This window comes from Macadamia integrifolia, chromosome 6 (assembly GCF_013358625.1).
Source record: "Macadamia integrifolia cultivar HAES 741 chromosome 6, SCU_Mint_v3, whole genome shotgun sequence".
NCBI classification, from domain to species: Eukaryota; Viridiplantae; Streptophyta; class Magnoliopsida; order Proteales; family Proteaceae; genus Macadamia; species Macadamia integrifolia.
This window is the reverse complement of record NC_056562.1, coordinates 31,763,404-31,789,846: the sequence shown is the minus strand read 5'-3', so window position 1 is coordinate 31,789,846 and position 26,443 is coordinate 31,763,404. Positions and strand designations below refer to the sequence as shown.

Genomic DNA, 26,443 nt, shown 5'->3' with positions numbered 1-26,443 from the left:
CAAATTCCTATTCTCAATTCATAGAATGCATTCTTGACTAAGAATGAGAACACTGTTGGATAAATATTCACTTTAATTCATTCTTGATTTTTAGAATGCTCACTACTCTTTTCAGCATTTCATCGAACAACTTGGAAATTCAAAGCGAAGTAAAACTAATGCAAGAGAAGATGAACAGGGAAGTATTCTGATCTCTCTTGCCTATTTCACTGTTTCTATCGTTTGGCCAAGTGCAATCCTCTTCTTCGCTTCCCTTGCCTTGCATTTCTTACAAAAGAACTTGGAGACACAAAGACAGAGAAGACAACCATTAAAATCTTGAGCTCGGCCTCGTTCTTGGCTCTCCTCTCATTGGTCTTAGACTACTGCAGCGCATCTAGGTCCACCTTCAAATACGAGAACCCCTTTGTTGGTTTCTTCCTATTCATCACTTCTTGGACTTGCCTTTCCCAAACCACGATTGAATGGCCATGGTGGACTCTTTTTAGTTCTGCTTATATATCAATGATCAGCAAACATGTTAATTGCTTCTCCTCCTTCCCTTCTTCCACTCCTAATATCTCTATTTTTGTTGAGGAAATTCTGTTTTCAAAAGAGGGGTGAAAATGAGATGACCCATTCTATTGTTAAATGGGCACTCTCTTTTCTCATAGAGATTTTTGGGCGCCCTCCTTTCTAAAGGAATTTTGAAATTTTGTCTTATTGCACTTTTGCCTTGGCATATTGAATAAATTGATGTTTACAAACAAAAGAAAAGAAAAAAAAAGAGGGGGGGGGGGTTGGTGATTTGCAACGATTCAACGAAAAACTGTGAAGAAGCCTCGTGTGAACATGCCCCTTGTTTTTCAGAAAAAATATGCTTTTCTTAGAGCCCGTTTGATAACGTTTTTGCCGTTTTTGTTTCAAGAAACGACAAGGAAACAGAAATGGAAAACAAGGTGTTTGATAAGATTTGAACAATCTGTTCCGTTTCAAACCCTAACAAAATCAGGCAACCTCTTTCCAGTGTTTCTACTTCAAGTTCCCTTGGCTGAGCTCAAGGTAGCGCTCACCCCAGGCGTGTGAACATGCCCCTTGTTTTTCAGAAAAAAAATATGTTTTTCTTACTATTTTACCCTTGAAAAGATATGGGTAACCGATCTGGATTGATCCAGGATTGGAGATTGATTTCAACCAATACTACTACAATACGGCTGATACGATACCAATAATTGAAACCATGTGTGTGCAAGGCTTTCATAATTAAACAAATATTCTTTGGGTGAAAAAAAAAAAATCGCTGGATTCTTACCTCCATAATTAAACAAAAATTTGTTTTCCTGTTTTTTCAATCGCCCCACACCTTATTAGATGATGCTACTGGACAAACACATGGGGTAAAAATTCTACCGTAGACAATAAGAAGGCACAAGAGAGCATTGGAACGTTATCCTTAGCAGGCATATCAGGTATAGAATATCCCATCCCAATAGCATATATTTGGAGCTCCATATGAAATTATGGATAATTCATTTGCTATGGATAATCTAATAATCTCTTAGGTAACCCTTTCAATCAATACCAGCAATTGATATGATACTAACTAATCAATCCATTCAAAGATTTATGAAAAAAAAAAAAAAACAATTTTACTTCTTCAAACAATATTTATAAGTAAAAAATAAATTATCCACTATAGAACGACAAATCCAAAGAGGTGCACAAATACAAGTTTTTTCCTCTATAGAGAAGAACAAATCCAAAGAGGTGCACAAATACAAGTTATGGAGAAGGACAAATCCAAAGTGGTGCACAAATACGACTTAGCATGTCCGGAACCTTATAATGATAATCCACTTTCCCAGTCTCCATCCGAAACACTCCCATGTCCTTACCAGCTCCTCCTTCTAGACGACTATCTTTCATAAGACCATATGAATTATCATCAGTGAAATAGATACAATTGGGTTCGCATCCTGAATGGTTAGAGGGAAAGATGGCAAAGGAAGCATTAACACCCACAAAAATCGCACGGTTGTCCAAGTTCTTCACCAATGTCCAATTCATGTTATCAAAATTAAACTTGTAAACCTCAAACTCATTTGTTTCATAAATGTAAGACTCGTCCTCGTCCTCGTCTCCCTCATAATAGCCCACATAGCCCATATAAACACTTCGTGCAAGCATAAAAAGTTCTCCTACTGATTCCACAAGATAAAACTGCCCAGCAGCGTTACGACCCTCTGGTAATCCAGCAATCTCAATCGTCTTTGGATCAGGACAAGATATGTCAACCATTACCAATTTTCCTTTTCTACTAAAAGCATAGAATTGACCATTCAAATAGACAATGTCGTGAAAACCGGCTTTAGGTGTGCATACATGAGTCCAAACTTCATCTCCCATTCTCAAGAAAGCTAATTTCCCCCATTCAGAAAATATCCCCATAACCACGCATTTTTTGTCATCTTCACAAGGGACAGATGGTCTCGAGGAGAATATCACTTTATCAATAAAAGTTCGACTGAAAAATTATGGATATATTCCAGGCTCGTATTGATTGGGGAGTCCTGGTGAAGGTGGAAACCGAATTGTAACCCGAGATCGAGAAAAGGGATTTGCATCCAAATCAAGCCCTAAAGTTATCAACCAACCATATGAGTACCAACACTTCCTACCCTGGGTTTCTGGTAAGTTCATGTGGTAAACCTTTTTGGTGGAGAGACTGTAGAAGCCACGTTCATCACTATCTTCCTTCTCTGCAAGCATCAACCAGGGATCAACAATAGAGAAGTGCCACTTCTCAACTGAAACTGATCGCCATGGCTGGCAAACTCCACCAAAATGCGCAATATCTTCGATTTTCGAAAACTGATCCACAATCAGTCTTAGAATGTCACTACAAAGTTCGGCCCAGTTTCCCATATCCTTCCTTGTCTCCTGCAAATAAGGTAGTGACAAATAGACAGTCGAAAAAGAAACTATAAGAAAACAATAAAAGAGCAAAGTTAATAACAAAATATAAAAGAAATCTCGTAAAAAGGTGAGGGGAGAAAAGCAAACATAAACTTGTCATACAAATATCTTTCCAAAAGTTTTGACTTTTTATGATTTTTATTTGCAATAAGACAAGAAATGTAAGCAAGCACAAAGAGCACATGCATATAGTCAGTACCACAGGGCCAAATTTATTCCTAATTTATTCCTAAATTTCAACCCATAAATGGATAAAAGTGTTAATGCATCATCAATCTCAAGAGATAATCAATCTAGAATCAATCCTTGGAGTAAAATACCCTACAAACAATTATGTCATTCTTTATTATTATTATTATTATTATTGTCATTCTATATTATTATTATTTTTTTTTCTTTTCTTTTCTTTTCTTTATGATGAAAAGTCTTTTTGTTTTACTTAAAAATCAGAGAAGATAGATAATCGAAGGATGGGTGAACCCCATATTCATATTATCGTCCATCATTGCCATTGCAGAGGGTTCTCTTAGGCAAAACAAAAAAATGCCACACCCTTTGTTTGAGACTTGTCTTGGGTCCATAAAGGTTTTATGAATACTCATACTTATACTTGGATGAGGAAAATGGGAGCTCTTGAAGCCACCCAATCTTGTGCACGAAAAATACAGTAATATACGCGTAAATTCACCATTTTACAGGTGAGTGTTTAAATCAAAATATCAACGAACAATCAATTATTTTTCAACACTTATCAATCAACAATGAAGAAGCCATAAGAATGTAAAAAAAAAATAAGAAAAACTGCAATGCTACAGCAGATCTTCTAAAATTCTAGGACTATTTTTAAAGGTATTCTAAAATTCTAAGACTGATTTTAAAGGTTTCCAAAAGGATAAATACATTGGTAGAGCAATTAAAGGATGGTTGGAGTGGATTTGGATTACATAAAGGGGAACAAAGAAGAGATTGAAGAAATAGATTTGCGTATTGTAACTCTTGGCAATAGCTGCGTCAAACAAATTTCATTCAATTTCCAAAATCTAAATTATAGAGAATCAAATAAACAACTCCTAATACTGAATCTAGAACTCAAAAACTGAAATAAAGTTAAATTCCACCCTACGTACATGCTATTAACTAATTTACAAAAGAGAAAAGTTAAAAGAAAAAAAAAAAACATATATTAATCACAATTAATCCAATGTGCATCAAATTATATCTATCGGGGATGATGATTCAGATACGAAGATCCATTAGGGAGGGGAGGGAGAAGGGTGAACAGAAAAGAGACAAAATAGCAGGAAGTCTCTGTTAGGGAACGGAGTCCTTTCTCTTTCCTCTCTTCCAAATTAAAAGCTCAACGTTGTAATTGTGAAAACCAGAAGCGAAAGAGTTTAGAGAGGGGAGAGGTTTTCTAATTCTGGAAAAAAAAAATTCAGACCTAAGTTATAGACATAAAAGAAAACCAGAAAAAAAAAATGTAAGTTACAGACATAGGAAAGAAAACCCAAAAAAAAATAAAAGATTTTTAGAATAGAAAAAAAAAAAGAGGATTTTTCAAATCTAAGTTGCAGACATATGAAAGAAAACGAAACCAGAAAAAGAAAAAAAAGATTTGAGACAGAGAAAGAAAACAAAAAAAAAAAAAAGATTTTTTGGATCTAAGTTGCAGATATATGAAAGAAATCCACCAAAATAAAAGATTTGAGATGGAAACTGACATTTTTCTCCGCTGTGCCGCTATGAAAGTTGCAGAGTCCACCCTCGAATTCTGCTCACGATCTACTGAGCCGCTACTACTCACGTAACTTTAGATCTATGTTGCTTCTTATCTCTCATAAATCTATGAGACTATGATTTGAATTATTCTATCCCACGTATAATAGGATTCCTCAAGCCTACCGATTTCATCTTCCGAGTTCCCTTGTATAATTCGAATCCTTTGGAAAGAAATAAGATTATGTAAAAAAAAAAAAAAAAAGGCAACGGTTGGGAATGCTAGCACATTACCCAGGAATAAGGTGTGCTAGCATCTAATGACCCTTGGATATTGTCAGATCAATTTAAACCATTAGATCATTAAATATTATTTTAAACCAATAAAAGAGAAATACTAGGGTTTATACGTATACCTCTTTTTATACCTGTTGTTATGTCACTTTCACGGTTCAGTGACAATGCTTTTCATGACAAAAAGATGTTCTGTTGCAGAGTTTTAATGGTTTCCCATTCTATTATTGCAGGATTTATTGTTCTTACTCAACACATCCAAAACGGAATTGTGAGCCGAAGCAGCCATCCTAACATAAGAATTCTCCGCGATGGCCTCTTCATAACAATCCATCGCCTCTTTCTCCATTCCTTTGAGGAAGTATCCCTTCATCAAGCTTCCGTAAGCGATCCCATCTCAGACAAACCCTAGCTTCTCTTTTAATTCCTCGTACAGAGCTAAAACTCCATTCGGATCCGACTTCCTCACGAGCCCCGACTTGAGATGATTATAGACAATTGAGTCTGGAGCGAAACCCTTCTTGAACATCTCAGTTTTCAGTTCTACAGCTTGATCAATCTTGTTGTTATCCACAAGTCCCTTGGCAAGAATGCGATAAGTAGTAGGAGAAGGATTAAAAGGGGCATCATAGCAGTGCCCTCAGTTCTATCTCTTGTCAGCGAAGAGCTATCGAAATTGCCCCAAGACTACTTGAATCGGTTGTGAGTCTTGCGACAGATCAAGCCACAAATTCGGAGCTTTCTCCATGTTTCTGAGGATGTATTAAAGGAAGCCGAAGCAATCGATCGAAAAATCGAGCAGCACGAGAAATTGGGTCTGTTGGCAGGTGAAGTGGCTGGAGTTAAAGATAATGTATGCACTGTTGACATGCAATTGAGGGGTGCTCCCGGATTCAGGTGTAACTGTGATACATTGTTGGGAAGACCAATTTAAATGAATTTGGGATGGGAAGCAATACTGAAAGTTCTCTCTCTAATTGGGTCTGCTTGGGAATTGCCCCTAAACTTTCTCTGCCTCTCTGTTCCTGCTGTTCACAGAAAAACTTCACAGGAGAGGGACATATCAAGGGCAGCCTCTGGGAGTGCTCGGTCAGCCCTCTCTGCCAAGCTATGATTTTTCTCTCTTCTTGCTTTTTCCACTGAAATCATTTTTGTGTTTTTCCAGTTGTTTATGATTTCTCTTTGATTGATTCCTGTGATATGTGAGAGATGACGTTGGCTTCGTTTAGGGATTCATGCATGGTTATTCTAACTGGAAAAATGATTGCATTTTCCCTACTTTTTCTCTCTGATTTTGATCTCCAAATGCAGCAGTTCCTTCACTCATCATTTTCATGGGAACTAATATTTTCATCAAAAGAAAAGGGGTGGATGAGATCAGCAGTGATGAATTTCTTGCTTAATTTTTTTTAATGTGATTTTGAATCTAAATCATATGGTTAGAAATAATAACTAATCTTAAGTGTTTATTTCTGCATACTGGAAGTGAAAATAGAGAATTGATGATTGAAACAGTATTAGCAATAATTCAACTTCAATCTATAATTTGCAGCACTTCCAAGAATATTCCTAGAACCCCAAGAGAGGAAGTGAGGTAACATGGATCGAATTCCACTGCTGTCCTAGGTCACACCTCCCTATTAGTTACTCGTTTATGTTGGGCCTTAAGGCCTTGATTTATAACATTATAACCTAAATAAGAACAAAAGGTACAACCAAGAAGAAAGCAAGACAATGCTTCTCTTTGATTTACCCGAAGGGCACAGTATAGTATGAAGGATTAACCCGCAAAAGAAACAGTTTCTCATGAAAGGGTGAGAAACAAATGGACCAAAAATCGAGGGCATGTAGATCTCCTAAGAATTGCCCAATGTTTAATTTGCCATAAAGAACACCGTATTGGAACCACCAAAAAGAAGAGAATAACCATTGATTCAGAGAATAAGATGGTAGGATTATGTATATGGAATACATTCCCCTTTTCAACATCCTCAGAGTTTCAGCTAAAGTCATTATTAAGAGTGTGAAATGAGCCAAATGTAGGTCAGGTTAGTATCGAGACCTTCCTTGTTGGTTCCACCCCTATGCCAATGGAGGAAGGAGTCAAATTCATAACTAAGACATCCACAGAGAAGAGTGGGTTGAAGGGTTTAAATTAAAATTTGTCATTTATGAGCTCTAAAACAAGAAAATATCTACTGCAGTTACTGAACTTGAGATTTGTGTTAGACCTAACTAGTGATCATTATCACAAACTTAGTCAAAGAAAAACTAGTCCTTAACTAAACCACGAAATCTTGTTATTTTCTCTAAACAACAAAATAATTGCTGGCCAACTTAAGCTAATTAGATCTTAGATAATGCAAATAACATGTCCTTAAAAAGCTCACACAAAGTGAAAAAACGTGCTAATCTTATCTTTTCTGGTCAAGAAGCTAAGCACAACAATTCCTAGATCATAGACAGGTAACCATGCATTTATTCTTTTTTACCATTAGTTTCTTCTTCTTTTTCTTTTTTCCTTTATTTAATTCTTTGATTGGGTGAGCTATAGAAAATTTTCATGACCTTGGGTTTCAAGCTCTGATTAGGGTTGTGCCATATGTGATATTTACTGTTAGCAGTAATTTTTTTTTTTTCATGTATGAGATTGCAAGGATCTAATGTATGTATAAGAATAGATGAATAATGTGGGTCTAAGAATATGGGTAGTGAATAATAGGGTTACCTTGATTTGACTCCCACTAATATATATGCTTGAATCATACTGCGTATTCATGCCTAGAGTAAATTATTTTCAGAATTTGTATCTAGAAAGTTGCATTATTCATCTTAGATTTCCTGTGAAAGCAATTGTATTTAATTATTTGTGTCATTTTGCAGTGGCAAACATCATCTTTCTTGACTCCCCAGTTAAACAACTCCAAGGATGTTCTGAACAATGCAGATAAATGAACTAGTATAACTTATGAATCTTTGAGGTGAACTAGGGAAAACGCAATGAATCTTGGAGTATATATGGTATGGAGCTTCTTCTTGGAGAACTAAAAGACTGGCCATTGTACATTGGAACAGAAAAAACAATAGACAGCTATATTGTATTTGAAATGCAGGTGGGGAAATGCTTTGACCAATGATTTTTCTGACCACATGGGGGTTTCCAGTTTATGTGGTCTACTGGTTTGATATTATTACCAAACCTACAAGCTTCTGAACCTCTTTTGTGACTTTGAATCATTTATTCACACCTCAAGCCAGTGTAATAAGATTCTGGATACTGCAAGCAAAGAACTTAGAAGCATTTTTACTGATCATGCAAGGAGTACAAATATCTTTAATAACATCACTTGATTTTTCTATGACTTTCAGAGTGTGGAGATGGTTGAAAAGATGGGTACCCATTGTTCTAAGGACAGAGGACATATAAGGTATCATTAGTGGAGCTTCTATGTTCAAACAATTCCATTACAGTGGAGAATATTGTGGTTCTACTTTCGATTTGTGTCCATATTCTATTATGCCTAGTATACTATTGCTCTGCATTTAATATGATTAATTTAGGTCTCTAAAGCTGATGAGCACCAATTGTATACAGGATTTTCTTGGCTTAATTAGTAGTCTTGTATTGTTGATTTTGTAAAATGAGAAAAAAGTTTCTATGCCAACTGTATATTATGAGGTTTGCCCCTTGTTTGCTAGATTTCTTCTTGACTCATGGTTACTCTCTATGTTTCCAAATTACCCTCCCTATCTGGTTATGGTTTTGTGGGGAATCCATATGGAGATGTAGGCGTAGGATATGGTTTTGCTATTGGATTTCAAAGGAACTCTGATAGCTCCCAGCAGCAGCCAACTTGAGGCTCCATTGATTTTTAAGAACTTTGATAGGTTGATATGGGCATGATTTGTAACATGCCTTGACATCATGTTTCTTAAGGTGGTAAATTGATTCGCTTTTTCATCATTGATGCCATTCATTTTGCATTTTGATTATTTGATCATTCAAATGCTTAGTATTCATTTTCAGCACAAGCAGTTTTTTGAAATTCTACTCACTCAATGAAGTGAAATTCTGCATAAAAAATGAGGAATGGAATTCTTAGTCTTATTGTATCTTTATTTGATAATTATACTTTATGGGTCTTTAGCTCAATTGGTAGAGCACTTGGAACGTGAGCAAGTCTTAGTTATGTTCCCAGGGGATGGTGGTTCGAATCCACCAAGACTCTTTTGGTTCAACTATTCATAGCAAAGTTGGTTAACGCAATCATGTAGAAGTAGGTGTCGTTATGAAAAAGAATTTTCAATGAACACTTGAGAGAAGCTATTAGAGGTGTGTTTTTCTTCTTAGTGAATGTCTAGAAATTGCTCCACCAAATAAAAAAAATAAAAAATTGTTTAGAGGACTCCATCTTCTGCCATTGCTCAAAGAACGATGCCTTAATTTCAAAAATTGCAATTTTTTTTTTTAGAGCATCCCAATCAATGAGTTCTAAATCCTTGATATGGTCATATTTGTGGGAAAAAAAAAAAATTCATCCTAAATTCAAATATCACCTTTGGAAATTGTTAAGGAATGGTATTCATACTAAAGGTAACCTCATTCGTCTCTTTTATTTATCTAACGATTGTCCCTTTTGTCATCGTGATCAAGAAATTGATTGACATTTATTCCTTTCATGTTAATTTGCCAAACATATTTGGGCAATTGGGGTATTGGGTCTTAGAACTGAATATCTTTGAGGAGAGTCAAATTTAGGATCAATTTCATCTTTAAGTGATGTAGGGGTATAAGGGTATGGGGTATGGATATAGGGTATAAGGGTATAGGGTATAGGGTATAGGGTATAGGGTATAGGGTATGGGGTATGTGGTATAAGGTATAAGGTATATAGTGTATGGGGTATGTGGTATAAAGTACAGTGTATGGGGTATATGGTATAAGGTATAAGGTATAAGGTATAGGGTATGAGGTTCGTATATAAGGTATAGGTTACAGGGTATGGCAGAAGGGAGTTTGATTGCAAGACCCACCCATCGAGTAAGGATGAAAGTTGCCCTTAGTGATCCAATGGTGTTGAGTGGATGGGAAGGTTTGGCTCCTCGATGTTGGCTCTTTGCCACCTGGGCTGATGTGGTCGTTGGATAGGATTGTTTGCCTTGTCTGTATAATCAGTTTTCAATGAATTGGGTGAAAAAATAGCGATTTCTAATTCCTCTATGTTCCCGTGACAAGGTACTTCCCTATTAGTCACAAGGCAATGAAGGAGTGGTGAAGATGGTTGAAAAGACAGGTACCCGTTATTCTAAGGAGAGAAGACATACAAAGTAGCATTACTGGAGCTTCTATGTTCAAACAAGGTAGTATATGGAGAATACTGCAGTTCTATGTTCGACTTGTGTTGCTTCTATTCTGCCTAGTATACTATTCCTCTGCACTTCATATAATTAATATAGTCCTCCTAAGCTGATGAGTACCAATTGTATTCAGATTTGCTTAACTTAGTATTCTTGCATTGTTGGTTTTGTTAAAAGAGAAAAATTTCTATGCCTACTGCTTAGGCTTGTAAATTGATTCTCTTTTTCATCATTGATGTCATTGATTTTGTGTTTTGATTTTTTGAAGCAGTCTGCTGATGTTGTTAAATTTTCTGTAGGGCCAAACTGATAACTTCAACCATCCAGCCCGGATCACTTGGTTAACCCAGATCCTTAAAATATTAGTTAATCCAGTTTCTTAGTTCCACTTCTGCTTGATCAAGCCTTCCAAAACCTCTCTATTACTTCCCATTCTGGTGCTCAATCTGGTAGTGGGTCTAGCAAGGATGATGAAGGGATAGCAACAAAATCCTCAGGAACTCTAATAGCTCCCAAAATAGCATGATCAACCGAAATTTGCACTTGATTTTCGAGTTGGAGTGTATAATGTCTACTTATCCTATAAACTGACACAATTCTTTAATTATGCAGCTGTGCCTCAACCTTGCAAGTTATCCTTAACTTGGTTTTGGGTCTAGCTTTGATTCTGTAGCTATTGGCTAAGTGTTTTTTTTTTTAGATTACCATGATCTCTCTCTCTCTCTCTCTCTCTCTCTCTCTCTCTCTCTCTCTCTAGTTTGCCTCCTAAATGAGTGGGGATAAAGCAGCAAGGATTTGGGGGCAACTAATCCTTCAATCCTTGCATGGGAGTCATGATTCAACTTTATACTCATTTGATTGTTTTTGTAATAAGCCTAATGGGTTTTCCTGTGTATTTAATGCAGGGTGATGATTGTGGGTCCATACTATAGTTCTAACTATCTGTATCAGATCGGTCATATCGACTGTATCGGATCGGTATCGACTGAACCATAGTTCAGCAATGTATTGAAGCTGCAGATGTACTAAAAGATGCAAAGTGGCTCTTCTCGTATTGTAGCAATAATTGTTGGAGTGGAGAAAGGTTCCATTCCTGAACTTTGACTGTATTGAAGATTATTGTAGTGGAACTCTTCAAATTTGTGCATCTATTTGGTGGAAGAGAAGAAAATTGCCTAAAGGAAGTTGTATATGACAATCATGATATTATATCATGTTCCTTTTTTACTTCCATTATTTCCTATAGCATGGCAAAGCTGCAAGTAGTAGCAAACAATATCGATAAATTCATGTCCCTTTTATTCCTCAATTTTCTAAATTTTGGATGTGAAGGTTATGATACTTTGTCTGCATTATGATTTTTTTGCCTATGATTTTGGGATTGAGATCGACTTCCAATGATTTCCATGAATCATTTGGAATCAAACTCTTCCCCCATTGAAGCCTTCAGCATTTTCAACTTTTTAAAATTTGACAAATCTAGTAATCCTTCCAAAGCTTAGCAAAAACTAATATCCAATCGTTCCAAGGATTCCTTAGACACGTTGAGCTAACCTGGACTATCGGTTAGTTCCCAACAGTTGTAAGCTAAGTTCTTCAACTTTGTCAACTGTGAAAAATCTTCGTCCAAGGATTCCAAGTTCACTACAGCAATTTGGGTTACATCCAACCAGTTCGAAAACCGTTAGGCACAATCCTTAGACACTTCAAATGTTTTCAATTTGTAGACACAATATGTTTAAAGACATGGGCGCTTCAACATCCAGTATTTTCACCGATTCTAATCTGTCCACACCTTGATTCTCAGTTAGTCCATGGCAATTTGAGCCCTTAGGCAGGTTAAATTTGAGGGAAGAGTTGAGATGTACCCAAGATTACAACTGCTTTAGGACGAGTAAGAGCATTGATAGTGGGTTGTTTGTGCGAAATTCTAGTTTTTTTTTAGGTATAGTATGATAACACTGTTGATATGAGATGTAATGAAGCTTTAACCAGTATTTCTGAGAATGGAAAACACCATCTATGGTGTTCTGCATGTTCAGAAGAAACTGAAATAAGTTTCTTCAACATTTTCAGTATCATATTTCAAAGACCTTTCTAAGCTAAGGATGATTAATCTTATATCTGTTGAGAGGTGCTATGTGCTCTACAGCTTAAAAAAATGAGTTTCTTTGCATATGTGAAGGATGTTAATCTGATATCATTGAGAAGAACTATGTCCTATGTTGCTAGAATTATCCAATAAAAATTGGATTTTATTGCTAAAAGTAGCGTGTGTGGACATCGACTTCAAAGAACTTTTAGAGCAAGTTGATGTTTAATTTGATGTCGCTGAGAAGAGCTATATCATTAGCTGCTAGACATAGGACAGAACAATCCTTTGTTAATACATGAATCTGAATTTAGATAAAATTCCAACAAAAAAAAAAATAAAGAAATTGATTTTTGATATATCACCATACTTGAGCAATTAATGTACACTACAGAAATAGCCATTATAAGATACCATTACAGAAAGCTCCATCTCTAGAGCCTCAAAAGATGAAAAGAATTTGGTTAGTAGAAGATCTACCAATCTACTGAACATCCAAGGCCTATTTTCTACAGCCTCACCTAACCTACATCCATTAAAGAACCTCCCAGTCCATTAAAACACTTACAAAACAGGAGAAATAACCCAATATCAGGACAAAAAATTTAACATTCTTCAGTTAGGCCTGACATGAATAGTCACCTGTGCGGACCAAGAAATCCACTAGCCGCTTTCATGCCCCTTTCAGTGGCCTCCAACTCATGGAGAAGGATTTCCATGGCCTACCCTGCAAACCATTTATAGCAAACAATATTGTATAAAATTTTGAAAACCAAAAGAACATTGTGAATTCAAGAACCTGAGTTGAAAGCAGAATAAAACATCATTATAGCCAACATTCACAACGGTTTAATTATTCAACATTTAAAATTGCAGCAGTTATGTGACAAAGCACATGTTTACAACTTACAACTACTGATAAACTCACTTCAGATATTCTATATCAACTTCTGCAGCCAGTGGCTTATAAATCATACCAGTCAAATTTTATCAACAACTAAAAGAAAAGAGGCCCGAATGATCAATATCAAAACCCTTCAAGCTACTTTAATAGCTTCTCAGCTAAATTGACTTATGTGCAAAAGATGGCTCAAAAAAGTTGGGGAATGAAAATTGGATCCTCTTAGCTAGTCGAGTATCTTTTCAACTAGATGGGGTCTTGACCCTCCTAATTTCTGCCAAATTTTTAAATTTCCTCAAAGATCAAAAGGATTGAAAGAACACCCAAGAAATCTTTTAAGAACCAAGAGATCATTCAAATTAAGGTCATACTAAGAGGAACCTAGGAACCTTGAATTGATAACTCCCAAGAAAAACCGCAATAAGAAAATTAAGTATAGTGCAAAAACTTCACCCTCCTTACCCTTCCCCATCTCTCTTCCTCCCACGTCGCCTTCTCTCCTTCGCCACCCCTGAAGAAGCCATTGTGCGTCGTCTTCGTAAGCACCGCCTCCGAATCGAACCCCCTCTCAATCCCCTCCGTCACTCCTAGCTCCAACAACATCCCATAAACATTAACCCTAATCCTAATGCCCTAAAACTCCCACAATCCGTCTCTGTCCTCACTGGCAATCGCCTCAACCTCCACAATCGAATCCCTACCCTCATCTACCAGAACGACCTGGATGAAGACGCACTTCTCACTCGGCATCCCATTTACTCCAATTGCAGACCCACCATCTTTACTTGTAAAGCTGTCATGGTCGCTTTCCTCGCCAATCTTGGTCTCTGTTCTAGCAGAACTTCCAACATAAGAAAACCGTGGCTGATCCCATATATGCGAATCCTTTCAGTTTAAATTTTGAAGCAAACAAACCCCTACCTGAGGCGACTCAACCCTGAAGTCCTTGATCGTTGAAACCCTCCCTTTTGGTGGCTGTCTCTCTGAGTTGTTAATGACCTGCAACTACCGCCTGGAGAAATTTCAGAGCTTATATACTAGATCAACGCCTGTTGTTACATGTCATTGAGTCTTGAATTCAATAAAGCTGGGGAAGGCGATTCTGTTCACAAATTTTCATGAGATTTGGAGCCTTGGTTAGGTGGCCTGGATCAGCTTCCAAGTTCTGGTTCTCCGCCTCCCTCTTCCTGACCATAGTTTGGAGGCAACTTTAATCGATGGGTTTATTTCAAGTTCTTCATTCTGATTTTTCCATTATACCCCTATAAAAGCCATTTAAGCCATATTGTCCTTTAACTTCTATGGTTCCAAATTCAGCCTTCCCACTTGAGTCCTCTCCCCTAACCGATCCATTGAAACATTGAGATTTGTGGTTATTTACAAGAGTGCTTTTCACCTTATAAACATCAATATATTTATTATTTTGCCCCTTAATCTTAGGCCTAAATCTTAAGTTTTAAGTGGCCCCCCAACCATCCTAGTTGGGTCTCCTGGGCTCACCGGCCCTACATTACAATTGCTCTTGGTAATAATTACAAAAAAAAATTCTATCTTTTTCTGTTTTAGATTTACTTCATTCACTTCTAACAAACTGAGGCCTAAAAAACGACTAAAGAAAACAATTTGGTGTTCAGGCTGAGGATGAAAGTGATTCAGAGAATTGAAGACACAGCTAATTGCTTTTCAGTTTAAACAACAAGAGATCATAGAGAGGCAAAAGAGGGTAGAAAAAGATTTCTTATCTTCAAACCAATAATCTAAGATTTCAAAAGATCATGACACAGGTATGAGAAACTAATATTGTACAGGAAAGTTCATGCCAGCCTTGCTGAGGCCAGTGCCCATGACACCAAGATAACTTCCAACAAGCCCCACTCTGTTGGTGTATGATATCTTGTATTCCGTCGCAGTTTAATTCAGGGAGTACTAGTACAGCACCTAGACAGGCAAGACAGCGGTCCTGCTACCCAGTTAGCGGACCGTGGGGGTTGCAAGGGGGGCAGGAGGGCGCAGCCCCCCGCTCGAATTTTTTATTTGAGGGCAATTTTAGTTTAATCCGGATTAGGGTTTTTTTCGCTATATATTTGTAGAAAGGGTTTCTTTCTCTGTAATGCAAGCAATACTGAGAGGTGTGAAGGACGAGCACTGTAACCCTATTCTCCATTGATAGTGAAGCAGGATCTCATCTCACTGGGGATGTAGGCAACCTTGCCGAACCTCGTAAAATCCGTGTGCATTGTTTGTTTTGTTTTTCCATTATCTTCTGCATCGTTTTAGGGTTGCGTTTCTACACCACTCCAGTTTCAATGCCGCTTCCCACCATGCTTCTTTCAGATTCTTTCTCTCCTTTATCATCTTCTTCAATGGCTGCCAACTGCTCTTCCTTGTTGAACTCGTGATACAAGACCTGTACGCCCCATCCACATCTAAAACTCATTAGTTTTTGTCCAAGAGGAAGAGCAAACAAAGAAGACACATAAACTTTATGTCATGAAATGATTATATCCTGCAATAGAATGGACATGAGAAGAGGCCTAATCAACAAGTTCGTCATACCAAGTGATAAAAGAATAATTAATCACTTCAAACTGTTTAAACAAGAGAAGAGTCCTAATACTTACTATCTCCCAGAAATAGGCAATTCTATGTCAGTTAATTGTAACTTTCCCCATTATAATCTGTTGAGAATACAACTGCAGCCAGCAGTAAAACAATGATTTTAAGAAAGCAAGACAACAATACATAAATAATAAAGGATGGGGTATTTTCTTAATCCAGCATATGCGGAACCTAGTTACCACTTGCCAATATTCAACAAAAAGGGCCCTTCCATGAATATATGGTAGATTGCAAACACTATATTCAGCACTACAATGGACTGGATTAAATGGGTTACCAGCCCCTCACCTGAAGCATCACCAGGTGAGTTCTTATTCTGTTCAATCCTTTGGCTGATTAGTTTATACATGAAGCTGTCAATCACTTTAATATTTTTCCTTAATGCTGCTTCAGATCCAATATTCAGAAACTTCTTGATGGGCCAGAGAATATCAACATAACGCCATAGAGTCAGTGCACTTGAATCATCAAATGCATTGGGAAATTTTGTCCCCTCAGTTGATCCTGGCATGCTATCCAGTTCTACACCGAAACCCACTTTGAAAATTGAGTCCAAGGTAGACTTCATGAATAAATCCTGTTCATAAATAATGGAATAATTAATTCCTTATTGCAGAGAATCCAATCCAAACCAACTCTCTTAATACTCTGTTCAGCAGATATATTAGCCATTAGCCGATTACTCACGAGAATATCAAAGGCCTCATTAGTGGTTGAAGTTTCAGAGAGTATTCGTGCAAGTTTTACTGCATTCCGTTTGAAGACTATGCTGCTGACATCCCTCAACACCTTTGCTGAGAATTCATAAGTCGACACTTTCCTCTGATGGCGCCACTTCTTACAATCCACAGTGAAGATCCCATCACCAAGGAGGTCGCTCAATATGCTGTAGTTATGCCATCCCTGCAACAATTTGTAATTGAACAGTGACTCAATCAAAATTGAGTCTGAGTTTGGGAGAGAGATTGGCTTTGATCTTTAACCTTTCCATAGTTTGGGAAATTTGTTTTGAGGATATATTCAACATTTGCAGGGTCAGCTGTATAGACCTCACTCCTGAAAGGACTGAGCAACCTATAAGTTCCATACTTGGCAGCAAGCTCAGTCACAACTGGACGGTATCGTTTCTCCTTTGCTGCAAAGATTTTGAAGATGAGTATAGCAAGGGTCACAGCTAAGGCTGCAAAGATCCTCATCTGCCGGTATGTGAGTTCCTTTCCCAGACAAATTCTTGGACCACCCTGTTCAACAAAAATTAAGTTCTCCAAATTAGAAATTAATGAAAATCATGGGGTGGAAATGAGAAAAATGCTTTATTAAAGCAATCCAGAATGTGTAAAATAGACTTAGCTCACCTGGAAAGCTGTGAACTGTGAAGGGCTTTCTTGTTGAAAAACTCCATCTTCATTGAACCATCTTTCAGGCCAGAACTCCCTTGCATCTTCACCCCATATGAATTTCATCTTGCCCATGACATAAGGCTGATAGGCAACCATGTCTCCTTTTTTCACAATGTATCCATCTGGTAAAGCATCACCCAAAAGGCAAATTTTCGCATCCTGATACACCATATTGTGTTGGTATAAGAACAATACCAGTGGGTTCACTAGATGATTTGGTGACTAAATTAGTTTACTTACCACTACAACTGCAGGATAGAGTCCAAGAGTTTCTGGTAATGCTGCATAAAGATACTGCATCTTATTCAGATTTGCTGCGAACTCATCAAACTATGTATTTTCTTTAATATTGGTTGCTTCCTTTATTTCTTCTGCAATTTTTTCCTGTATGTGAGGATGCTTGCAGAGAATGTAAAGGAACCAAGAAAGGGTGTTTGCTGTTGTGTCTCTGCCAGCAACTAAGAAAATAAGAACGATGTCTCTCAAGTACTTTGGATCAGTCTCATTCCATTGAAGGAATCTTGAATGGATATCATCTTTCTTTACCTGTCATGAGCCCATGAGACCACAATATTAGATATTAAGGTATTAGATTACAAGAAAGACAAAGAAATTAATGAATAGTATGCTTAAAACAAGAAGAATAGCGCTATTTACAGATCAAAATAATAGGGTTTTTAAAATGATAGACTAACAATTTCTTTGTAAAGGTTTCTTGTTACTGATCGAACTGCAATAAAACAGTCGAGCTACCAGAAAATTAGAGACATAAACCACATATGTAACAGATCTTTGCAAAGAAAAAGACAGTAAATGCAATTACAAACGGAAAAATTAGAATTTAAATTGTACCTTAATGTTGATCAGAAAGATGGTTATTGAGATCCAGCTGACTGGTAAATGATCTGTAACAGACCGGGCATTTTTTAATGAGCTCGCGTTCTTGAATATGTACGAGATGATCGTTCTCTGTTTTAGAAACCAGGTTGCACTTCTGGCATATGATTGCCGCTGGAATGGTGTGTCTATTGGAAACGTGATTCTGGAGACCATCGAGAAATTCAAACTCTGTGCCACAGAAACACGCGTAGTCTCCTCTCTTCAAAGGCTGACGTTTATGCGATCCTTTTGTCATGGTTTCACAGGCAGCATCAGAGAAGTTTTCATCGAAGAAACGTCTATTTGCAGAGGAAATGACATTTGCAGAGGAAAAGGGTTTCTGGACGACGACAAAGGGCACTCTACGATGACTAGGCCTTATAGGTATAACTGAAATTCCCGCTCTTTTTATGAAGGCCACCTTTGTCATGTCTCCAGTTAGGGATGAGACCTCAAACCATAAAAAAAATCTAACCGAGCCGGGTTGGGCTGGGCTTCACAAAACCTTAGCCCAACTTTGACTCCCATTAGCTGGGCTCAAGCCCGCCCTGAACCCTAACTCAAGGCCTACAAAGTTCAACCCAATCCAACTACGTCGGGCTCTAGCCCGCCCTGAACCCTAACTCAAGGCCTAAAAAGTTCAACCCAATCTAACTATGTCGGGCTCAATTCAGCCCAAGCCCGCCCTGATTGGCCTTGACCCGGGTTCGCCATTTAGGGGCAGTATTACCCTGACCCTGATTTGCCATCAAAGATCGAGTATATACTGGCCCTGACCCTACAAAATATTAAATACAACTAAAAACTCATTTGACTTTGCACCTAAATCCCTTAGAACTAAAAAGTAAAATAAAAATTAAATCTAAAAAACATCATTAGATAAGAACTTTAATTAGTTCATACAACCATAGTAGATAATGATTTCGACACTTATAATTATCGAACACTCAATAAATTAGGGGGGGGGGGAAATCAGAGTGAGACCACAAACATCAACCTTACCCGCTGTGACCCTGACTCAAGGCCAAAAACTTTCAAGGGCTCAATTAGAATATTCAAGCCTAGCCCTATGCGGGCCAAGGGCGAGTTCGGGCCGCCATGGCCAAATTTGAACCTCTATCTCCAATCTCAATTCATGAGCGACATTGTATGGGTGAAATGGTACGGAATAAGTGTCGTAATCCACCAGTCACTGCGAGGAGGGGTGAATCAATGAGTCTAATTCCGACCCCAAAAAACTGTCCCGAAATCTGACGAGATAAACCATGATTTACATGCCCTTGTTCACACACAGTCGTATGCACACTTAGCCTCTCATAAGCATTTTCATGTGTGCACACCCATTTCGCATTGCACACACTTCAATGTACATAATTCAAAATTAATAATTCAATCTTGAATTTAATTAACACATACCCAGATCCATATTGTATTGGGAAGATTCCACAAACTTTGACTTTTCCCTTTTGTACAATCTTCTTCTATAAGCTTTCTCTCCTTGTCAATCTTGTCTGCTCCCCTCTCTATGTAAATTGTCAATTAGATGCAACTAATGGATGTTGCTTCCTCTATATAGATGAAGAGCAGGGACTACCCCTAAAATAGAATACAAGTGAGATTCTCTTATAATAAGACCTAATTGTAAAGAGGCCCATTGGTCTTTACACTTTAAAGCAGTTAACCGAAAAACTGAATTCCCATTAGGGTATCACTCCTGAATCGGTCTTTGTCCAACCCAGTCTACCGATCAACACCCAATAACTAATCTGACTCACACAATGACTGGTACTAGCCCATACATAGAAAAACATTACAATTGAGCCAAGCCATCTCTACAACCCCCTCTAACCTCTGCCATATCTGCAACGGCCTTCAATTTCTTCCATCTCTGAAATCTCCTATTTCTGCTACCTCCACCATCATAGATGGCTTTTTCTCTTGCCAAGGCCAAGCTCCTTGAGATCTTCAAGGACTCTAGTATCACTTTGGTCCATGTGAGTAAAATCAGAATTGATTAAACTATGTGTCTCCTTTATTTGGGCATTCTCTACACTAGACCGTCAGGGTTCTTTTTTTGAACATAAGATGGAGGTATAAGCATTAATTTGTTAGATGTTATAATTATTTTGAACATTAGATGGAGGTATTCATCTAATAATTCCTCAATTTATATGAGTATCCTGCCTTCTTCTTCTTCGTTATTGTTTTTTACCCTTTTTTTATCGTTTATTTGACCATATTATTTGGAATTTTTCAACTTTTAAAACCCGAACCGTCCATATTTGTTTTTTTTTTTTTTTTTTCCGTTCTTGTTTTTGCTAACTATGTTCAAGACTCTAATTATAATCCAAAGACCTTGGGTGGACTCTTTTCCTACGTGGATAGATTAAATTATGCATCTATTTTACCCTTGGATAGAGAGAAGATGTGGTCAAAATTATCCGTCTAAAAAATTTCAGAGTCTAATTTTGATCAAATACCTCATAATAATGCCATGTATCATGTGTATGCCCGATATGTTAATTTTGGTTTGATTTTTGATGATACAAAACTTGAGACATAACCCATCACTTACCGTTGTAACCGTAGAAGCCTAGCTACTACCAAGTATTTTATCAAACATTTTGTGAGGACACTCACCAAGGTCCCATACAACTCAAAATTGAACGTAAAAATACAAACCTCCACCCTCACAATAATTGGTTAGGCCAAGCAACACAAGAATCACTACCTAAATCTAAAATAATGGGTTTTAAGATAATACCTAAATGAACAAGTCACTTGGAAGCACATTCACCACTCACAAGCATCACCACCATCAACAAAACATCCATTTGAGCTTCACCAATGCATAAAGAGTGTTCTCAAAAGCCTAATGCAGCAGTGTAAACTTCTTAAAAAAAACCTACCATTAATGGTGGAACAAGCTCTCATAACTAGTCCCAATTGCTTCGTATCACTTCCTTTGAAAATCTATTACTTGAATGATCTATTCAGACTATCAGGTTCTGATCAAGTGCATCTTAGACGTTTCTTTTTTACCATCAGAAATAGTTGTTATTATTGTGAATATTCATTTTCTGCAGGGTTGTTTTGAGTTTTGCTTTATTTTTCATATAGGTATATCTGATAATGTTGTAACCCATGCCATCTTTAAGTAGCAATTTCCTACTCTTATCAAGGGTTTTAGAATTCCACATTTTCCGTATGATATTTTAATGATTATAAGCAATTTTTTTTTTTTTTTTGCCCTCTATGATTTACTATATTTTCTGCCCCTTAAAGGCAGTTTGCACCCAAAAAAAAAAATGGCCTCAAATTGAAGAAGTTTTGCCTAATTTACAATTGGAGACATAACAATCATTTCAAATTTGTTCTAGGGACAAACAAGGGCTTTCACGGGTTCGTCGTGACGTTTCGGCAAAGCACTATTTAAAGTTGTGCCCATTTTGGTTGTCATGAGCTGACGGTTCCATGAGAGCCGTCGGATCAATCTCAATATGGCGGTTGAGTTATACACCATCAGATCAAGGTGACGAATCTTGGCGCACCGGATCAGAGAAAAGGAAATCTTCAATGCTGTAGTAACCACGCTGCTACACAAAACCACATGACGACTCAATAGAGCATTGTGCACGTGACAGCCCTACTCCACTCCAATTAGGACTCGGGCGCAAGCATCTTCTACGACCAAATAGTGAGCCTTGCTGTATGCCATCGATCTCAAATAAAATTGACTTGATACCCATCGTCAGGCCATAAAATCTCCTAAAAATCTCAAATGATGCCTCTGCGCTTTATTTCCACACATTAAGGGACATAGTTCCTTAAGTAATTAAGCCATTGACGGCCCTAACAGGCAAATGATCACAGTAAATTGCTTAAAAACGCCTAAAAACATAAGCCCAAGTGGCCCAAGTCCTTCAAACCGCCACATCTGTTTTGATAAAATGACAACACATGACCCTTGGCCGACACCTTTGCACTCCTACCCAATTCCGCAGCACTTCACACACATGCCCATGGATCTGGCTCCTCTCTCTAGTGGCGATTGTTCAGGTCGACTTATAATCTTAGCGAATATCATGTGTTTAAGTGATGATTCAATGATGTTTAACGAAGTACGAAGAAAAAGACACCAATAGAGACGTAGAAAAACGAAATATAAACGAAATATTGAACATCATTAGATCATTGCCTATACATATGACAATCAACCAATAACTATGAAAAAGACGTGAGCAATCACGCTCAGAAAAAGAACCGAATCCAACACCTATGGCCGTGACCACTTCCTTGCATCACGCGTGACAGCCTCATGACTCACGGGCCTTGGTCGAAACCTATGCAGCCGTGCCATGCACATCGGCCCCTGGCCCTTGCACCCATATACCAAAAATACACCATGGCCCTCGGCCTTTGCACCCATGCGAGTACCTCTTATGCGCTGGGCATGCCAGCCAAGGTTGGCAGCTGCCTTGGTGCCGCGCCATGTGCCGTGCACACCTTTGTCACCTTGCCTACTCCACGCCATAGTTGTTGGGATGGCTGCCTAGGTGCCGTGCCATGTGTGCGCACACCTATGTCATTTTACCAACTCCATGCCATGTGTCTTACACATTTATGCCACATCATTAATTATTATGACGTGATCTGAACGAAGCATATAAATACACTATTCAATCACATGCACTCGAACTCTTTTTTTTTTTTTTGCTAACGACGAATATTCAGGCTTTCAATCTGACTAGTCCCGCGGGGCTATACTGACCCGACAATTGCATGAATCGAGTCATACTGGGGTTGAATGAGAACTATTCAATTTTCACTGAAAATAGTGAAGAACACTAAACACCCCCATGTGAGTGGCCCAAAATATGCCTAATGGGAATCGAACTTAGAACGTCTAAGTTTACAATTCGAACTCAATTGAAATATATTATATATCTATCAAAATGCATCATCAATGACTCTACGCCTCGAATATATCAGAAACTATTCAAAACCATATATATGTCTCTAAACACATCTAAAACCATGACACGAGGCATGTTGCACATCAAATAACTTTGTCAATACTATAATCACCACAACCTCAATGCCAAATATCTAACATGAAATTGTCACTCTCTAGTCGGTCCTTCATTCATTTAATGTTTTAATGGTTTAAATTTTTTAATAAATATATTTAACGGTTTTAATGATGTCACGTGAATTTGTATTTTTAATATTGGATCTTATTAGCTTAGCCACTCTACTCTACTCTGCCAAGGAGAGAGTGACACACATGGTTTGAAAGATTTGTATCATATAGCCCGATTGTATTAAAATCCGAAAAGACGGATAAAAAATAAATAAAAGTACAATCCAATTTTCTGGTCTGTCGAATCTGGCCTAATGTATATATATATAGGGCAATCCGAATCGGTATTCGCCATGACAGATCTCGCTCCCAATATTGATTACTAAGGCTCTCTTTGGTATGATTTCTATTTGTATTTATTAACTATATTTTAGAAATTATTTGTGACAATAAATTATGGACCACAAATAGTATTCGTTTGGTTACTATTTATAAACTATTTATAAAATAGATTATATAATGAGAAAATAAGTTTCAGTTTTAACCTTCAGCTTCGAGCTTTGAGCGAGAGAGATGATAGGATTTGGGTTTTTTTATTGGAAAAATATAAAACATACTGAAATTACCTATTTACCATTGATTTTAAGTAGTTTAGCACACATGCTCAGTTAAGGTAGCAAAAATCAACACAAATGATTTGTTACCACAAATCACAAAGAGTTTGAGAGTAATTTGTGATTTGTGATTTATTCTAATTTATTATAAATAGAAATAAGTGTTATAAATTTGTGTAGAAATTATACCAAACACTTATAAATATAGAAATTATACCAAACACTTGTAAATATAGAAATAAGTCAAATAAATACAAATAGAAATGAAACCAAAGAGAGCCTAAAACTGTGGTGACGCGTCCATCTAAATCAAGAGTTTACAAAGTGTACAACATGATATTTGAACTCTATCTTTCAAATGCTTATGATGGTTGGATATTAGATCAGATTGTGCTATCGTACTTGCCATGCTTTTAAAATGTTAATGAATGATAGCTATCCCTAAAAAAAAATATTTAAAAAGCTTAATCATAACATTTCAATTGAATTTTCTTGAAAAGCTTATAAATATTAAATTAGACCAAGTCATTATGTTTATCATGATTTAAAATGATAAATGAACGATCATTCTCTAAATCTAGAGTTAAAAAATGTTAAAATATGATGAGTGAATTGTGTCCTTCCAATTGGAATAACTTTAAAGTTGTACAAGGTCCGACTTATTGTAAAAAAATTCTCTGCGATGAAGTGTAATGAACATCCAACGGTTGGGGATGCATGCCTAGGTCCTCCTAACTAGACTGCACCTCATCGCTCGCTACAGAGGATATGGCCTCCGAGTTATTTAATCATTCTGTCGTCCAACCCTAGTTGTGGTACGTATCACTCCACCACTGCCACCACCCAACGTTGAGAAATAAAAAAGAAAAAATGACTCATTCTATGCTATGACTCTCATACAATTAGCATGGGTGTGCAGTACGACGATTCATTGTTATTGCCGGGGAGAGGTTCTCTAAGCAAGCAGGATAGAGGAATACATTAATAAAGTGCAATAAAAACAATATCACATATGAAAAGGCATCAAAGTTATGTCATGTGAAAAGGAGAGACAGAAAAATGTGCTGCCATACCTTAGCCCTTACTGTATTACGGAGAAAAACCTGGTCAAAATGGGCAGCAATAGCTAGCATCTCCCTATATATGTGTATATCTATCTATGTATCATATAAAAGGATGTACTGGTGTTTTCTGGCAAACTTTAAATAATGGGATAACCTTTCTACCAAAAAAAAAAGCAATGGGATAACCTGACACAACGCATCCCAAATGAGAGACCCTTTCTTATTACTCCTAATGGATCAAAATGATCAGAAGTGAGATAGTATCTAGCTTTTGAAATCCGAATCCATGGGTCATGAGGATGGGTTAATAACCTGAACCAAGCTTGATTAAGAGAGCTCTATTATAAATAAAATTACTTCAAAAATCTAAACCTCCCAAATGTATGGGCAAACAAAAAGTTTTCTTGGACACTAAGCTCTGTTTAGTCGTAAGGGAAAGTGAAGGGTAGGGAAGTGATTTTTATGAAAAACTAAGAGGCACAACAAAGTCTTAGGCAAGACATGAAGAGGAGAATAAAAACACAAGGACCAAATGTAATTTAGCCCCAACAAGTATCAAACGGCTTACCTGATTTTATCTTTTCTATTTTCAAACAAACCTTTATGATAGACATTAGGCTTTTGTGCTTTCAGCTTTCTTTCTATGAAGATGATTGGCTTACCTTTAAGAGAGATAGATCATGTCAAAGGGTGGGGGTTGTTAATGTTTTTTACACACTATTTTCAAGTTTGGGAGTTAATTATCATTTCATTTTTCTATTTCTTAGAATAGAGAAAAAATAAGAAATATTATCTATAACAAGGTATGCTAGTTTTTAAATCTATTTTTCTACATGAATAAATAATATATACATTTTTTGACCGTCCGATAAAAAAAGCATAGTAATTTTAATATCTAATTCAATCAAATAGAGAAAAGATTTATTTATAAATAAAAGGAAGTATATTAACATTCACATGAGAAAGAAAGAAAAACTACAAGCATAGCCATGGAAGTAGAAGGTGACCAAACACACCCGTCGCAATCTGTGATCTTATCCTAATTCCTAGCTCCTATATCATACATCCATGATTAGCAAACATAGGATGGGGAGTGGGGACCATTCTACTCCTGCCGAAATCTTCTTCTCGAAAACAACGAACTACAACCCTCATTGCGTTCCCTATCACTCCACTCCTATCAGTCCACCACCATCACAAAAAGCTTTTGACAACTAAAAAGTTGATAACTCGTTTTTTCCCATGACTTACAATTGCTAGCATGGGGAAGGATCTCTGAGCGGATGCTGGCATGCTTTATCCCTTTATGTATTGGAGAGAGAATACTGCTAGATAGTGTAGCATATGCTAAGCACCTTTTAGGCTTCTCTTTCGCCAAACCTAGCATATGTTAGTTAGTACCTATTATGTTTATCTCTCGTCCCTTTTTATAAAATGATATATCAATTTACTATTGTGGGAGAAGAGA

The 26,443-nt window shown here is 37.2% G+C and overlaps 2 protein-coding genes and 1 long non-coding RNA gene across 4 annotated transcripts; all 3 read right to left on the bottom strand.

Moving 5' to 3' along the window:
- Window positions 1-1,573: 1,573 nt before the first annotated feature.
- Window positions 1,574-4,824, bottom strand: LOC122081564 (putative F-box protein At5g55150). Of its 2 annotated transcripts, none has more exons than XM_042648743.1 (2): window positions 4,677-4,824; window positions 1,574-2,919 (listed from the first exon to the last, which is right to left on the bottom strand). In XM_042648743.1, the coding sequence occupies exon 2, from the start codon at window positions 2,425-2,427 to the stop codon at window positions 1,762-1,764; it is 666 nt and encodes a 221-aa protein (XP_042504677.1). In that variant the 5' UTR covers window positions 2,428-2,919; window positions 4,677-4,824; the 3' UTR covers window positions 1,574-1,761. The 2 variants fall into 2 exon arrangements, with proteins under 2 accessions (XP_042504677.1, XP_042504676.1); XM_042648742.1 differs by having other exon boundaries at window positions 1,574-2,960; window positions 4,677-4,817.
- A 7,917-nt stretch (window positions 4,825-12,741) lies between these two features.
- On the bottom strand, window positions 12,742-14,644 carry LOC122081406. The gene is made up of 2 exons (XR_006141074.1): window positions 13,779-14,644; window positions 12,742-13,142 (listed from the first exon to the last, which is right to left on the bottom strand). It is a non-coding gene; the product is annotated as an uncharacterized LOC122081406 (long non-coding RNA).
- Window positions 14,645-15,987: 1,343 nt separating this feature from the next.
- Window positions 15,988-17,635, bottom strand: LOC122082220 (cytochrome P450 704C1-like). The gene is made up of 6 exons (XM_042649692.1): window positions 17,576-17,635; window positions 17,291-17,494; window positions 16,919-17,176; window positions 16,623-16,838; window positions 16,115-16,512; window positions 15,988-16,009 (listed from the first exon to the last, which is right to left on the bottom strand). Exons 1-6 carry the CDS (start codon window positions 17,633-17,635, stop codon window positions 15,988-15,990), a joined length of 1,158 nt encoding a protein of 385 aa, XP_042505626.1.
- Window positions 17,636-26,443: the final 8,808 nt, after the last annotated feature.

What these genes read in the sequence shown, in the direction of transcription:
- LOC122081564 (XM_042648743.1), bottom strand. Translation starts at nt 2,427, where the DNA reads ATGGGGATATTTTCTGAATGGGGGAAATTAGCTTTCTTGAGAATGGGA.
- LOC122082220 (XM_042649692.1), bottom strand. Translation starts at nt 17,635, where the DNA reads ATGCAGTATCTTTATGCAGCATTACCAGAAACTCTTGGACTCTATCCT. An exon ending in TCTATCCTGCAGTTGTAGTG is followed by an intron (nt 17,495 to 17,575) that starts GTAAGTAAACTA and finishes ATGGTGTATCAG; the next exon opens with GATGCGAAAATTTGCCTTTT. An exon ending in ATTTCCCAAACTATGGAAAG is followed by an intron (nt 16,839 to 16,918) that starts GTTAAAGATCAA and finishes AAATTGTTGCAG; the next exon opens with GGATGGCATAACTACAGCAT.